Here is a 14779-nt window from a genome sequence, read left to right on the forward strand (position 1 = left end):
AGGGATGAGTTGATGAGCGAGGTGAGGTAAGGGAGAAGGTCCCCGGAAATGGTCTGGAGGAGAGAGGAGGGGATAGGGTCGAGCGGGCAGGTTGTTGGGCGGCCGGCCGTCACAAGAAGCGAGATTTCATCTGGAGAGAGAGGGAGAAAGAGGTCAGAGCACAGGGTAGGGCAGTGTGAGCAGAACCAGCGGTGTCGTTTGACTTAGCAAACGAGGATCGGATGTCGTCGACCTTCTTTTCAAAATGGTTGACGAAGTCATCTGCAGAGAGGGAGGAGGGGGGAGGGGGAGGAGAAGGTGGCAAAGAGCTTCCTAGGGTTAGAGGCAGATGCTTGGAATTTAGAGTGGTAGAAAGTGGCTTTAGCAGCAGAGACAGAGGAGGAAAATGTAGAGAGGAGGGAGTGAAAGGATGCCAGGTCCGCAGGGAGGCGAGTTTTCCTCCATTTCCGCTCGGCTGCCCGGAGCTCTGTTCTGTGAGCTCGCAATGAGTCATCGAGCCACGGAGCGGGAGGGGAGGACCGAGCCGGCCTGGAGGATAGGGGACATAGAGAGTCAAAGGATGCAGAAAGGGAAGAGAGGAGGGTTGAGGAGGCAGAGTCAGGAGAAAGGTTGGAGAAGGTATGAGCAGAGGGAAGAGATGAAAGGATGGAAGAGGAAAGAGTAGCGGGGGAGAGAGAGCGAAGGTTGGGACGGCGCGATACCATCCGAGTAGGGGCAGTGTGGGAAGTGTTGGATGAGAGCGAGAGGGAAAAGGATACAAGGTAGTGGTCGGAGACTTGGAGGGGAGTTGCAGTGAGGTTAGTGGAAGAACAGCATCTAGTAAAGATGAGGTCGAGCGTATTGCCTGCCTTGTGAGTAGGGGGAAGGTGAGAGGGTGAGGTCAAAAGAGGAGAGGAGTGGAAAGAAGGAGGCAGAGAGGAATGAGTCAAAGGTAGACGTGGGGAGGTTAAAGTCGCCCAGGACTGTGAGAGGTGAGCCGTCCTCAGGAAAGGAGCTTATCAAGGCATCAAGCTCATTGATGAACTCTCCGAAGGAACCTGGAGGGCGATAAATGATAAGAATGTTAAGCTTGAAAGGGCTGGTAACTGTGACAGCATGGAATTCAAAGGAGGCGATAGATAGATGGGTAAGGGGAGAGAGAGAGAATGACCACTTGGGAGAGATGAGGATCCCGGTGCCACCACCCCGCTGACCAGAAGCTCTCGGGGTGTGCGAGAACACGTGGGCGGACGAAGAGAGAGCAGTAGGAGTAGCAGTGTTATCTGTGGTGATCCATGTTTCCGTCAGTGCCAGGAAGTCGAGGGACTGGAGGGAGGCATAGGCTGAGATGAACTCTGCCTTGTTGGCCGCAGATCGGCAGTTCCAGAGGCTACCGGAGACCAGGAACTCCACGTGGGTCGTGCGCGCTGGGACCACCAGATTAGGGTGGCCGCGGCCACGCGGTGTGGAGCGTTTGTATGGTCTGTGCAGAGAGGAGAGAACAGGGATAGATAGACACATAGTTAACAGGGTACAGAAGAGGCTACGCTAATGCAAAGGAGATTGGAATGACAAGTGGACTACACGTCTCGAATGTTCAGAAAGTTAAGCTTACGTAGCAAGAATCTTATTGACTAAAATGATTGAAATGAAACAGTACTGCTGGAGTAGGCTAGCTGGTAGTGGCTGCGATGTTGACACTACACTAATCAAGTCGTTCCGTCGAGTGTAATAGTTTCTACAGTGCTGCTATTCGGGGCTAGCTGGCTAGCTAGCAAGGTTGATTGCGTTCCGTTACTTAAAAGAACGACAATAGCTGGCTGGCTAACCTAGAAAATCGCTCTAGGCTACACAATTGTCTTAGATACAAAGACGGCTATGTAGCTAGCTAGCTACGGTCAAACAAAACAAACCGTTGTACTGTAATAGTTACTACAGTGCTGCTATTCGGGGGCTAGCTGGCTAGCTACGTTAGAAGAACGACAATAGCTGGCCAGCTAACCTAGAAAATCGCTCTAGACTACACAATTGTCTTAGATACAAAGACGGCTATGTAGCTGGCTAGCTACGATCAAACAAATCAAACCGTTGTACTGTAATGAAGTGAAATGAAAATGTGATACTACCTGTGGAACGACGGAATGTTGACCGGGTAGTTGGAGTTCAATTCGGTAGAGGTTGGCTAGCTGTTGGCTAGCTAGCTAGCAGCATTTCCTACGTTAAGGACGACAAATAGCTGGCTAGCTAACCTCGGTAAATTAAGATAATCACTCTAAGTCTACACACTCTAAACTGCACAATTATCTTGGATACGAAGACAACTATGTAGCTAGCTGACACTACGCTAATCGAGTCGTTCAGTTGAGTGTAATAGTTTCTACAGTGCTAGTGGACAGTGGATGTTAGCTAGCTGCTTAGCTGCTTAGCTAGCTGCTGGGCAGATACGTTAGGACGACGAAATACGATAATTATGCAATTGTCGTTGATACAAAGACGGCTATGTAGCTGGCTAAGAAGAAATTGCTAAGATTAGACAAATCAAACCGTTGTACTATAACGAAATGTAATGAAAAGTTATAAAAAGTTATACTACCTGCGGACCGAAGTGTAGATGCGGCCGCTCGCTCCAACCGGAACCGGTCCTGTAGGTTTTCACTCCAACCCTATTCGAGTGCACCTGATTCTAATAATTAGCTGGTTGATAAACTGAATCAGGTTACTTACAACTGGGGTTGAAGTGAAAACCAACAGAAGGGTATTTCTCCAGGGACATGGTTGGAGAGCCATGGCTTAGTGTAATAGTGTTGCATTACAAATTACAATTACTTTGTAAGTCAAATGTGTGCCATTTATTTCGGAAAGGCACCCTTCAGCCATTCACATGTACATTAGTCATAAGGGAGCTTGTGAGACTTATCCAATTCTACTCTTGTACCGGTAATAACCTCCCCTCTTCTTGTCAGCCTGCAGATGCAGGTCCTGGGTTCAAGCTAGAGAGGTCTGAAGGAGACAAGGACCCACGGCACAGCAGAAACATCCAGACTGGAGTCAAGGACCCCACCACCGACGCAGCGCAGCCCAGGACCCAACGCAACATCACGGAGGTCAGTGGAACGCTGAACGCCGTCCTCAAGTCAAAGACAGACACCAAGACGTTAACTGTAACACACAGTCTCTTACACACAGGACCTGACCAAATATCAGATCCAGGTCTGGGGAGACTGGGCTGTCCTCCTGCTCCCGGCTCAGACTATTTACCGGTATTTCACCAGAGCCAGAGGCCTGTTCATTCCCGTGGGGATGGTGATGGTGACATGTTAGACACTGGTGGTGATGATCCTGCTTGTTCTTACACTACGGAGAAGGACCCTGGCAACATGCCCCTGGGTTTAGAAACACAGACTGAGCTGTCTATAGGGGACTGGAATCAGTACAGTAGTAGTGTATACTCTGAAGGGTACTTAGATAAGAAAGGGGAGGGGCTTGTCATAAATGAAGTGACTGTGAAATTGGAGGGCGATGTTCCTTCCACATGGAATGCAGATAATCTCCTAGGAGAAGGACACTCGCAGGGCAGAGATTTTTTAGACTACAGGGAAAGCTTAGAGACAAATCCAAATGTTGCGACCCACTCCCCTTTACACACGCTCAGAGATCGAGACCCTGTGTCCACGTCGGTGGGATCTTCAGATTCACACGGCCATGTCTTTGTCGATCAGGTATTGAACTCAAACAACAGGGCTAGAGCCCAGGCTCGGGGAGGGGTAGCAACATCAGGCAATAGTAAAGAGAAACGGTTCCTCTGCATGTTCTGTAACAAAGGCTTCAGCTGCCCCCAGAAGGTGGAGATCCACCAGAGGGTCCACACAGGGGAGAAACCATTCAGCTGTACCCAGTGCCACATGCGCTTCACCGAGGCTGGCACCCTGAAGCGGCACCAGAGGGTCCACACAGGGGAGAAACCTTACAGCTGCCCCCAGTGCGAGAAGAGGTTCTCCCGCCAGGACAAACTGAAGAGGCACCTGAAGGTCCACACGGGGGAGAGGCCTTTCGCCTGTACGCACTGCGGGAAGAGGTTCTCAGAGAGGAGCTACCTCAGAATACATCAGGAGAAAACCCATTCCACTCTATAACATAGAAAGTCACCATTCCATTCGATAGCTTCTGACGTTTAGATGAAAGCCTGCATTAAAGGTAGACTTTCAATTTCTGCAACAACTAAGAGCGTTGGAAGTGCAAGGCCACGACATTGTGGAATATACACTGAGTGTATAAAACATTAGAAACACCTGCTCTTTTCATGACATAGACTGAACATGATCCCTTATTGATGTCACCTTTTAAATTCACTTCAATCAGTGTAGATGAAGGGAAGGAGACGGGTTAAAGAAGGATTGTTAAGTCTTGAGACATGTATTGTGTATGTGTGCCATTCAGAGGCACCAGCTTGTCAAGAATTGCAATGCTCAACAGTTTCCCGTGGGTTTTAAGAATGGTCAACCACCGAAATGGCATCCGGCCAACTTGACACAACTGTGGGAAGCCTTCGAGTCAGTCTGGGCCAGCATCCCTGTTGATCGCTTTCAACACCTTGTAGAGTCCATGCCCCAACGAATTGAGGCTGTATTGAGGGCCAAAGGAGGTGCAACTCCTTATTAGGAAGGTAAAGTCAAATTGTATTTATCACATGCACCGAATACAACAGGGAGACCTTACAGTGAAATGCTTATTCACAAGCCCTTAACCAACAATGCAGTTTTAAGAAAAAATAAGTGTTAAGCAGTAAAATAACAGTAGCGAGGCTATATACAGGAGGTACCGGTACAGAGTCAGGAGTCTTGTGACTTGGGGGTAGAAGCTGGTAAGAAGCCTTTGTTTTGTACACTGTTTTGTACACTCACTGTATAAGACATGTATATGCCTAAAAAGTGTTTAACGTATTGTTTGTACTGTGTAGGCTATATGATGTTCACAACTGCATCTTTCATTACTTCCATTGAACTACTTAATTTTTTCCCACAATATTATTTTAATGTGAAAATGAATGAAGTTCATGCAGCTCTGTAGTTGAGATGTGTGTGGTTTTCATATTGTGTATTAACTTGTTTATGTTTAATAAACACGAAATTGTACTTTTTTGTCGAAGACACTTGTTGAGATTCTCTTTCATATACATCACATCTGATCTCACCCTATTCTGCATAAACCCAACAGCCCTTTATAACCAATATACACTTAACATACACATCCATACACTAACAAACACCTACTATACACATCAAAATAGTTTAATCTTGTTTGTCTAACTTTTATTTTATTTTTGTTTTTACTATTGCGGATAGATTGAAGCTTACATCAATGTAATTGTCTGCATAATTTCCAATCCCCCATATTTTTGGGGGCAAATATATATATATATATATATATACATACATTAAAAAAAATATTTTCCTTTTATTCCCTGCTAACCCTACCACCCCTAATTGGAGAAAACAAATAATAACACATACGCTTCTACTTCCAGTATATACATAATATATACATTTTACAGACACAATCTATTTTTACAATAGTTATATTTAGTTTGTTTTTAGTCCTGGCCTTCCTCTATTCCTGATGTCTATCCAGTTTGATTTCTAAAAGTGAAATGGCAAAAGTCAACCTATATACATTTTACAGACCCCGTATGTTTTACATTTGTTGTCTTGTTATTAGTTCCACCCTTCAGCTCCATTCAACCCCTCCCATTTTTCAGCCATTCCTGGACCTGTGACCAAAAACGGGCTTCATATGGACAGTACCAAAATAAATGATCTAACGACTGCTTCCTCGCAGCAAAATCTGCAGAGTTGGGAAGGCTGTATTCCCCATATAAAATTATATTGGTTGCAATCATTTTGTATAATTTAAATTCAAAATTTGAATACGGCGTCGTTTTGCATGTCAATTCATAAACCATAGCTGAAGTGCGTTCAGTTCGCTTGAACGTTGCGGAACGGTTTGTACTGAACGACGTTTCCCAAAAACATTATTGTACGTTCTTTAAGTTAACAGACTTTGGTGGGTGTGGTTTGAAGCAATGAGTGACTTATTTAAACGGCAGTGGCCATGCTGATGGGGTTCCCCAACCCTTCCTAGTTTTTTCGTTCATAACAGCATAGTTTCCGTTCAACTGTACGTTCCAGAATGTAAAAACGTAGTGAATGCAGCCCCGGCCCCAACAGATGGCACACATTAGCCCTATGCTTATCTCACCAGGTGGCAGTGATTATATCCTGTAACAAATTCTTCATAAGATCTTATATCCCCCAACCAATATTATTTCTTAAAATAGGTCAACCTTGGCCACTAAAAGGATATTATAAACCTACAAATTCAAGGTTTGCTTTTGTTCAGTTGGTTTGTAACAAAATGTTCTGTGCCAATATTGCATTGATGCATCCTTGACTAGACTACTAGCTACTACTGTTAGACATTTTCAAATGTTTTTATATATGACAAAATCCCACGTTTCTGTTTCACACACATCTATGTGCTTTTATGGAACAAATAGAAATAAGGTATGTTTATCTTACATCGTAAGAAAAAAACAGAAGAGCCTTATGGATTTGTCAAATAGCAAACATGTAGGCTACCATTATCACCATCACCTCTAGGTGGCACACACTGCTAAAGCGGTTGACTCGAAATCTATAGTGCACTTTAACCATGAGCCCCTCCTGCATCAAGATTTTTTGTTAGGAAAAAACTGTTCACTGCTGGTCCTTGATGCTCGATTCAAAACACGTGACTAAGTGGATGACTAGAATAATGCATAGCCTATAAAATGTTGTGGGCAACTCCAGTCCTCGAGGGTCTGTTGGTGTCGCACTGTTTCTCCATCCCAAGCAAAGACAGCTGATTAATCAAATTGCATTCTAAAATTAAGATCATGAAGTCAGGTGTTTTAGCTGGGGCTGGTGCAAAACTGTGACACCAATCAGGCCCTTGAGGACTGGAATTGCCCACTGCTGTTGTAGGCCTTCATGTTAAGTGTAGCCTACATAGGATTATAGCCGACACTAATGTGCCCTTGCCAGGAGAGGGCGTAATCACTCTGGCTAAGCTCCACTAGGCTTTAACCTCACCGCACTGGAAGTCGAGGCTACAGTTAATGGGGTTCATTATAAATTCAGGTGTACCATGCAAAGTTCCATATGCATTAGTAGGTTATAGCATAAGGAGGACACTATCTGATGTGAATTCATGTAGGCTATAGCTCTACTATTGATTGGACAGTGTCTGGATGAGCCTTTTCTTGTTTGCTTATGGCCCTATACACCAGCATCTGTTTGTTGTGGTAAATAAATGTCTATGACAATTATGGATGATAACTCTTGGTAAATATACTGAACAAAAATATAAATGCAACATGCAACAATTTCACAGATTTTAATGAGTTACAGTTCATATAAGGAAATCAGTCAATCCAAATAAATTAATTTAATCACTAATCTACAGTTTTCACATGACTAGGAATACAGATATGCATCTGTTGGTCAAATACATTTTTTTTAAATGGGCCGTCACAGTATCTTGTGCATTCAAATTGCCATTAATAAAATGCAATTGTGTTTGTTGTCCGTACCTTATCCCTGCCCATACCATAACCCCACCGCCACCATGGGGCACTCGGTTCACAATGTTGACATCAGTAAACCGCTCGCACATATGACACCATACACTTGGGTAGAGAAATTAACATCAAATTCTCTGCCAACAGTTCTGGTGGAAGTTCCTGCAGTCAGCATGCCAATTGCACGCTCCCTCAACTTGAAACATCTGTGGCATTGTGTTGTGTAACAAAACTGCACATTTTAGAGTGGCCTTTTATTGTACCCAGCACAAGGTGAATCTGTGTAATAGATCATGCTGTTTATTCAGCTTCTTGATATGCAATACCTGACAGCTGGATGGATTATCAATCAATCTAATGTATTTATTAAGCCCTTTTTACATCAGCCAACGTCACAAAGTGCTGTACAGAAACCCAGCCTAAACCCTCAAACAGCAAGCAATGCATATGTAGAAGCACGGTGGCTAGGAAACCTAAAGAGGAAACAGGCTCTGAGGTCAGTCCTCTTCTGGCTGTGCCGGGTGGAGATTATAACAGAATATGGCCAAGATGATGTTCAAACGTTCATAGATGACCAGCAGGATCAGAAAATAATAATCACAGTGGTTGTAGAGGGTGCAACAGGTCAGCACCTCAGGAGTAAATGTCAGTTGGCTTTTTATCATTCAGAGTTAAGAGACACTAGATGCGGTAGAGAGAGAGAGTTGAAAACAGCAGGTCCGGGACAAGGTAGCACGTCCGGTGAACAGGTCAGGGTTCCATAGGCACAGGCAGTGTACAGGCAGGCAGTGCCAACAGTTGAAACTGGAGCAGCAGCATGACCAGGTGGACTGTGGACAGCAAGGAGTCATCCGGCCAGGTAGTCCTGAGGCATGGTCCTAGGGCTCAGGTCCTCAGAGAGAAAGAATAGAGGGAGCGTACTTAAATTCACACAGGACACGACAGGAGAAATACTCCAGATATAACTGGCTGACCCTAGCCCACCGACACACAAACTATTGCAGCATAAATACTGGAGGCTGAGACAGGAGGGGTCGGGAGACACTGTGGCCCTGTCCTACGATACCCCCGGACAGGGCCAAACAGGCAGGATAAAACCCCACCCACTTTGCCAAAGCACAGCCCCACACCACTAGAGGGATATATTCAACCACCAACCTACTACCCTGAGACAAGGCCAAGTATAGCCAACGAAGATCTCCCCCACGGCGCCAACCCGGACAGGAAGATCACGTCAGTGACTCAACCCACTCAAATGACGCACCCCTCCTAGGGACGGCATGGAAGAGCACCAGTAAGCCAGTGACTCAGCCCCCATAATAGGGGTAGAGGCAGAGAATCCCAGTGGAGAGAGGGGAACCGGCCAGGCAGAGACAGCAAGGGCGGTTTGTTGCTCCAGTGCCTTTCCGTTCACCTTCACAGCCCCGGGCCAGACTACACTCAATCATAGAATGAGTCTTCAATAAAGACATAATGGTCGAGACCGAGTCTGCTTCTCTCACATGGATAGAGGCAGACCATTCCATAAAAATGGAGCTCTATAGGAGAAAGCCCTGCCTCCAGCTGTTTGCTTAGAAATTCTAATGACAGTAAGGAGGCCTGCATCTTGTGATAGTAGCGTACGTGTATGTATGTACGGCATGACCAAATCGGAAAGATAGGAGGAGCAAGCCCATGTAATGCTTTGTAGGTTAGCAGTAAAACCTTGAAATCAGTCCGAGCCTTAATACGAAGCCAGTGTAGTGAGGCTAGCACTGGAGTAATATGATCAATTTTTTTGGTTCTAGCCAAGATTCTAGCCGCCGTGTTTAGCACTAACTGAAGTTTATTTAGTTCTTTATCCGGGTAGCCGGATGTAGAGCATTGCAGTAGTCTAATCTAGAAGTGACAAAATCATGGACACATTATTCTGCATCATTTTTAGACAGAAATGTTCTGATTTTTGCAATGTTACGAAGCTGTCCTTGAAATATTCTTGATATGTTCGTCAAAAGAGAGATCAGGGTCCAGAGTAACACAGAGGTCCTTCACAGTTTTATTTGAGATTACTGTACAACCATCAAGATTAATTGTCAGATCCAACAGAAGATATCTTTGTTTCTTGGGACCTCTGTTTTGTCCAAGTTTAAAAGTAAAACATTTGCCGCCATCCACGTCCTTATGTCTGAAACACAGGCTTCCAGGGAGGGCAATTTTGGGGCTTCACCATGTTTCATCGAAATGTACAGCTGTGTATCGTCTGCATAGCAGTGAAAGTTAACATTACGTTTCTGAATGACATCACGAAGAGGTAAAATATATAGTGAAAACAATAGTGGTCCTAAAACAGAACCTTGAGAAACACTGAAATTTACAGTTGATTTGTCAGAAGACAAAACATCAACAGAGACAAACGGATATCTTTCAGACAGATTAGATCTAAACCAGGCTAGAACTTGTCCCTGTAGACCAATTTGGGTTTCCAATCTCTCCAAAAGAATGTGGTGATCGATGGTATCAAAAGCAGCACTAAGGTCTTGGAGCACGAGGACAGATGCAGAGTCTTGGTCTGACGCCATTAAAAGGTAATTTACCACCTTCACGAGTGCAGTCTCAGTGCTATGATGGGGTCTAAAACCAGACTGAAGCATTTCGTATACATTGTTTGTCTTCAGGAATGCAGGGAGTTGCTGCGCAACAGCTTTTTCTCAAATGTTTGAGAGGAATGGGAGATTAGATATAGGCCAATTATTTTTTAAAATATTTTCTGGGTCAAGGTTTGGCTTTCTCAATAGAGGCTTTATTACTGCCACTTTTAGTGAGTTTGGTACACATCTGGTGGATAGGAAGCCGTTGGTTATGTTCAAAATAGGAGGGCCAAGCACAGGAAGCAGCTCTTTCAGTAGTTATAGGGTCCAGTATGCAGTTTGAAGGTTCAGAGGCCAATACCATTTTCATCAATGTGTCAAGAGATGTACAGTTGAAGTCAGAAGTTCACATACACTTAGGTTGGAGTCATTAAAACTTTTTTTAACCACTCCACAAATTTCTTGTTAACAAAGTATAGTTTTGGCAAGTCGGTTAGGACGTCTACTTTGTGTATGACAAGTCATTTTCCCAACGATTGTTCACAGACAGATTATGTCACTTATAATTCACTGTATCACAATTCCAGTGGGTCAGAAGTCTACATTAAGTTACATTAAGTTGAATGTGCCTTTAAACAGCTTGGAAAAATCTAGAAAATTATGTAATGGCTTTAGAAGATTCTGATAGGCTAATTGACATAATTTGAGTCAATTGGAGGTGTACCTGTGTGATTTCCTTATATGAACTGTAATTTGTATGTTTCTTTTATATTTTTGTTCAGTATGTATGTGTGTATTCCCAGCCCATGACTCCTCTGACCTGTGAATGACAGCAAGCAATACGCAACATAGCGTCTAGTCTGCCGGAAACTCACACTAAGAAGACGTAAACGGAAGTGAACAGTGACCACGTTAGCGTTTTTATTGTTGTTATTTAAACATTTATTAACACCCTAGAAAATACGAGTCTTTAACTGCACCGCATCACATACTTACCCCACGTAGTATTTAATTCGCGTTGCAGACAGGACTTAGTTAATAGATGTTTCTAAACGCTAGCTTGCTAACGTGAGCTAAACATGTCTAACTGTATGGCTTATCACGCTCAAATAGCCTCCATCATGGAGGTTCTAGCGAATGCAGCCGTGGCAGAGATATGTAAAGTCGTAGACGACGATTATGCAGTGTTTCGTTTGGAAATAACTCAAAGCCAGAAAGAAAACAGAGGATTGCGGAGGAAACTACTGGAAATGAAGGTCGCACGGGAGCGCGCAGAAAGGATAATGCGAGAGCGCGTCCTCGCCAGTCGTCCCAGTAGTGTCAAAATCCTCGACCGATACAGAGGAATTGCAAGAGGCACGTTTTGCTTAAGGCTGAGGATGCGCAGCCTATCGCCGTTCATATATCCCGTAGTGCATGTTGCCCCGTTCCTCTCTGTACATGTGATGTGTGTAATATGCATATGTGTAAACATACTGAATTATAATTGGATGCATTTTGCCGCCGTATCATACTGTGCTATGATTGGTTAAGACCACCCAGATGGTTAGGTCATGGTCAGTTGATCATGGTTGGAGATACGTGAACATGCCAGTTATAACTAGCTAATAAAGAGCTACGTTAAGAAATATCCTGTAGTACTGCATTTTATTATTTTGTACGAAGCGTACAAAACAAGACAATGTGTTACCAATAATTGGGTATTGGTCAGTTTTTGGATTGCATGGAATTATTCCCCTGATTACTTAGCTATCTTGCGCAAATACACAATATCATATTCTAATCAGATTTGAGATTTTCTGCATTTCCTATTATTTAATCAACGAAAACAATGTGACGCAAGGAACATAATACATAGATCAATAAATAGTATATCAGGAAGTTATGAGACCTTACATCCTGGCCAATTCTAGACAGCGTCAATAGTGTACAATATAGCGTTGAGTATTGACAGTAGATAACCTAACCACCTCTTTTCCCCCAATCACTCTCTCAGGTGAAGGACATCTCACTGGAGGCCACAGGAGCTTTGTGAAGCCAGCAGGACACAATACATGGGGAGATGACCAACCAATCACTGTTGATGAGGGGAGTGGAACCTCAACCCAGCACGTTATCGTGATAGAGGTTCGTGTAATAGTGCTGCATAAAAAAAAGTTACTATGTAAATCGATGTGGCCTGGTTATCTCAGAAAGGCTCCCCTCAGCTATTCACTTGCTTAAATGTACATCCTCATTTATCTGCCATAGGGGAGCTTATGAGACTTCCCTACGACATTGTTATCCTTGTTATCTTGTTGTGTCAGTCTGCAGATGCAGAGGCTGCAGGTCCTGGGGTCAAGCAGGAGAGGTCTGAAGGAGAGGAGGACTTACAGCACAGCAGAGACAACCAGGCTGGAGCGTCTGGATTGCCCCCTGTAGTCACGGAGGAGCCCACTACCACCCCAGTGCAGCCAAGGGCCCGACTCAGCATCGTTGAGGTCAGTGGAACGCAGAACGTCATCCTCAAGTCAGAGACGGAGACCAAGACTTTAACTGTAACACACAGGGAAATACACACAGGATATGACCATAGATCAGACCCAGAGGGGCTTGGGAGACGGTGCCAACCTCCTGCTCCCGGATGAGTATTTATCGGTATTTCACCAGAGCCAGAGGACAGTTCATTCCCCTGGAGATGGTGAGGCGTTAGACACTTGTGTTGATGATCGGTCTTGTTCTTACACTACAGAGATGGACCCTAGCAACATGCCCTTTGGTTTAGAGAAACAGACTGATCTGTCTACAGGGGACTGGAACCAGTACAGTAGTAGTGTATACTCTGATGGGCGTCTGGATAAGAAAGGGGAGGTTATAATGGTCGATGAGGTGAAAGTGGAGGGTGACGCTCCTCCCAAATGGAATGCAGATAGTCACCTTGGAGACAGACAGACACGGACGGGGCAGAGATTTCTCACATTATAGGGAAAGCTTAGAGACAAATCCATATGTCGCGACCCACTCCCCTTTACATGCATTCAGGGATCTAGACCCAGTGTCCACTTTGATGGCAGCTTCTGATTCACATTGGCTGCATCCTTTTTAATCAGGTATTGAACTCAAACAACAGGGCTAGAGCCCAGGCTCAGGGAGGGGGAGCCACATCAGGCAATAGTAAAGAGAAACGGTTCCTCTGCATATTCTGTAACAAAGGCTTCAGCTTCCCCCAGAAGGTGGAGAGGCACCAGAGGGTCCACACAGGGGTGAAACCCTTCAGCTGTACCCAGTGTGAGAAGAGGTTCTCCCACCAGGCCACCCTGAAGAGGCTGTACCTTTTGAGAGCACCTTGACTGGCTGCATCACTGCATGGGATGGCAATAGCACCACCCTCGATCGCATTGCGCTACAGAGCATGGTGCGGACAAACCAGTACATCCAGGACCTCTATATCAGGCGGTGTGAAAGGAATGCCCGGAAAATAGTTTGACTCCAGCCGCCAAGCTGTAGACTGTTCTCTCTGCTTCAGCACGGCAAGCGGTACCGGTGCATCAAGTCTGACATCAACAGCTTTGATCCCCAAGCCATAAGCCTGCTACAGAGCTAACAAAATGTCTACATCGACCATCTGGGTTGACCCTTGTATTTTATTTTTGCATTGTCTCTATGCACACTCACACACACTCCATAACACACACAAACACTCAATTCATAATTTGCTCACACACATAATATGCACATGCATTTATACTGACTCTACACCCACCCACTCACACCCACTCACATCCCACTCATCATATACACTGCTGCTACTCTGTTTATCATATATCCTGATGCCTTGTCACCTTACTCCTATACATATCTACCTCTGTCGCTCCAGTATCACTGCAAATTGTAATATGGTACTGGAACTGACTGACTCTGTTTATATAGTATGCTTATTTACTTTTTCCTTGTTACTTTTAGTATTACATTGTTATTCATTACTGTATTGCTGGGTTTAAATATTACAATAAAGGCATTTCACTGTACCTGTACAGGCGACATTAAAACTTGAAGGAGAGAAAGGTAATTTGCCTGTACACACTGCAGGAAAAGGTTCTCAGAGAGGAACTACCTAAGGATACACCAGCAGAAAATACATTCCACTCTATAAAATAGAAAGTTACCATTCTTCTGATATCTTCTGACGTTTAAATCAAACCCTGCATTAATGACAAAGATACATTTTTGTTGTTTTCAGCAGAAAAAATTCATAGCTTTCGTGTGATATAAGCCTAAAAAGTCTGCTTCATATTGCGTTTGTGCTGTGTAGGTTATATGATATTCAGATTTTCCCAAGACACTGTTAATAAATGCAGTTTATCAAGTTCAAGCTGATTTTTTGTGTGTGTGTGTGGTTTTCATATAGTGTACTTAACACTTGTTTAACAAACACAAAATTAGATTTTTTATTCTTAGACTTTCATTGAGACTCTTAGACCCACACACTAACAAACACCTACTGTACACGTCAAAATAGTTTGATAATGACTTTTGACTTATCATAGATGACTTATTTTTTACCAACATCATCATATTTATGTCCACCGTGATGGGTTTAACAATGAAGTCATTCTGTAACTACAGTGTAGGACTCAAA

General features: G+C 44.1%; 1 protein-coding gene and 1 long non-coding RNA gene across 5 annotated transcripts in view; one reads left to right on the top strand and one right to left on the bottom strand.

Moving 5' to 3' along the window:
• Positions 1 to 14779, top strand: part of LOC135507651 (zinc finger protein 41-like) — a 33350-nt gene that overhangs the window by 12222 nt on the left and 6349 nt on the right. For 2 of the 4 annotated variants that reach the window (XM_064927239.1, XM_064927240.1), the window contains exon 3: positions 2943 to 5124. In XM_064927239.1, the coding sequence (XP_064783311.1) occupies positions 2943 to 4112 (1170 nt within the window). In that variant the 3' untranslated portion in view covers positions 4113 to 5124. Of the gene's footprint in view, positions 1 to 2942; positions 5125 to 11240; positions 11518 to 12157; positions 12289 to 12467; positions 12642 to 14779 lie in introns of those variants that run through there. The other 2 variants (XM_064927237.1, XM_064927238.1) reach the window with 2 other exon arrangements.
• LOC135507711 (uncharacterized) lies at positions 7392 to 11230 on the bottom strand. The gene is made up of 2 exons (XR_010450700.1): positions 11158 to 11230; positions 7392 to 8486 (listed from the first exon to the last, which is right to left on the bottom strand). It is a non-coding gene; the product is annotated as an uncharacterized LOC135507711 (long non-coding RNA).

This window comes from Oncorhynchus masou, chromosome 21, assembly GCF_036934945.1.
Source record: "Oncorhynchus masou masou isolate Uvic2021 chromosome 21, UVic_Omas_1.1, whole genome shotgun sequence".
NCBI classification, from domain to species: domain Eukaryota; kingdom Metazoa; phylum Chordata; class Actinopteri; order Salmoniformes; family Salmonidae; genus Oncorhynchus; species Oncorhynchus masou.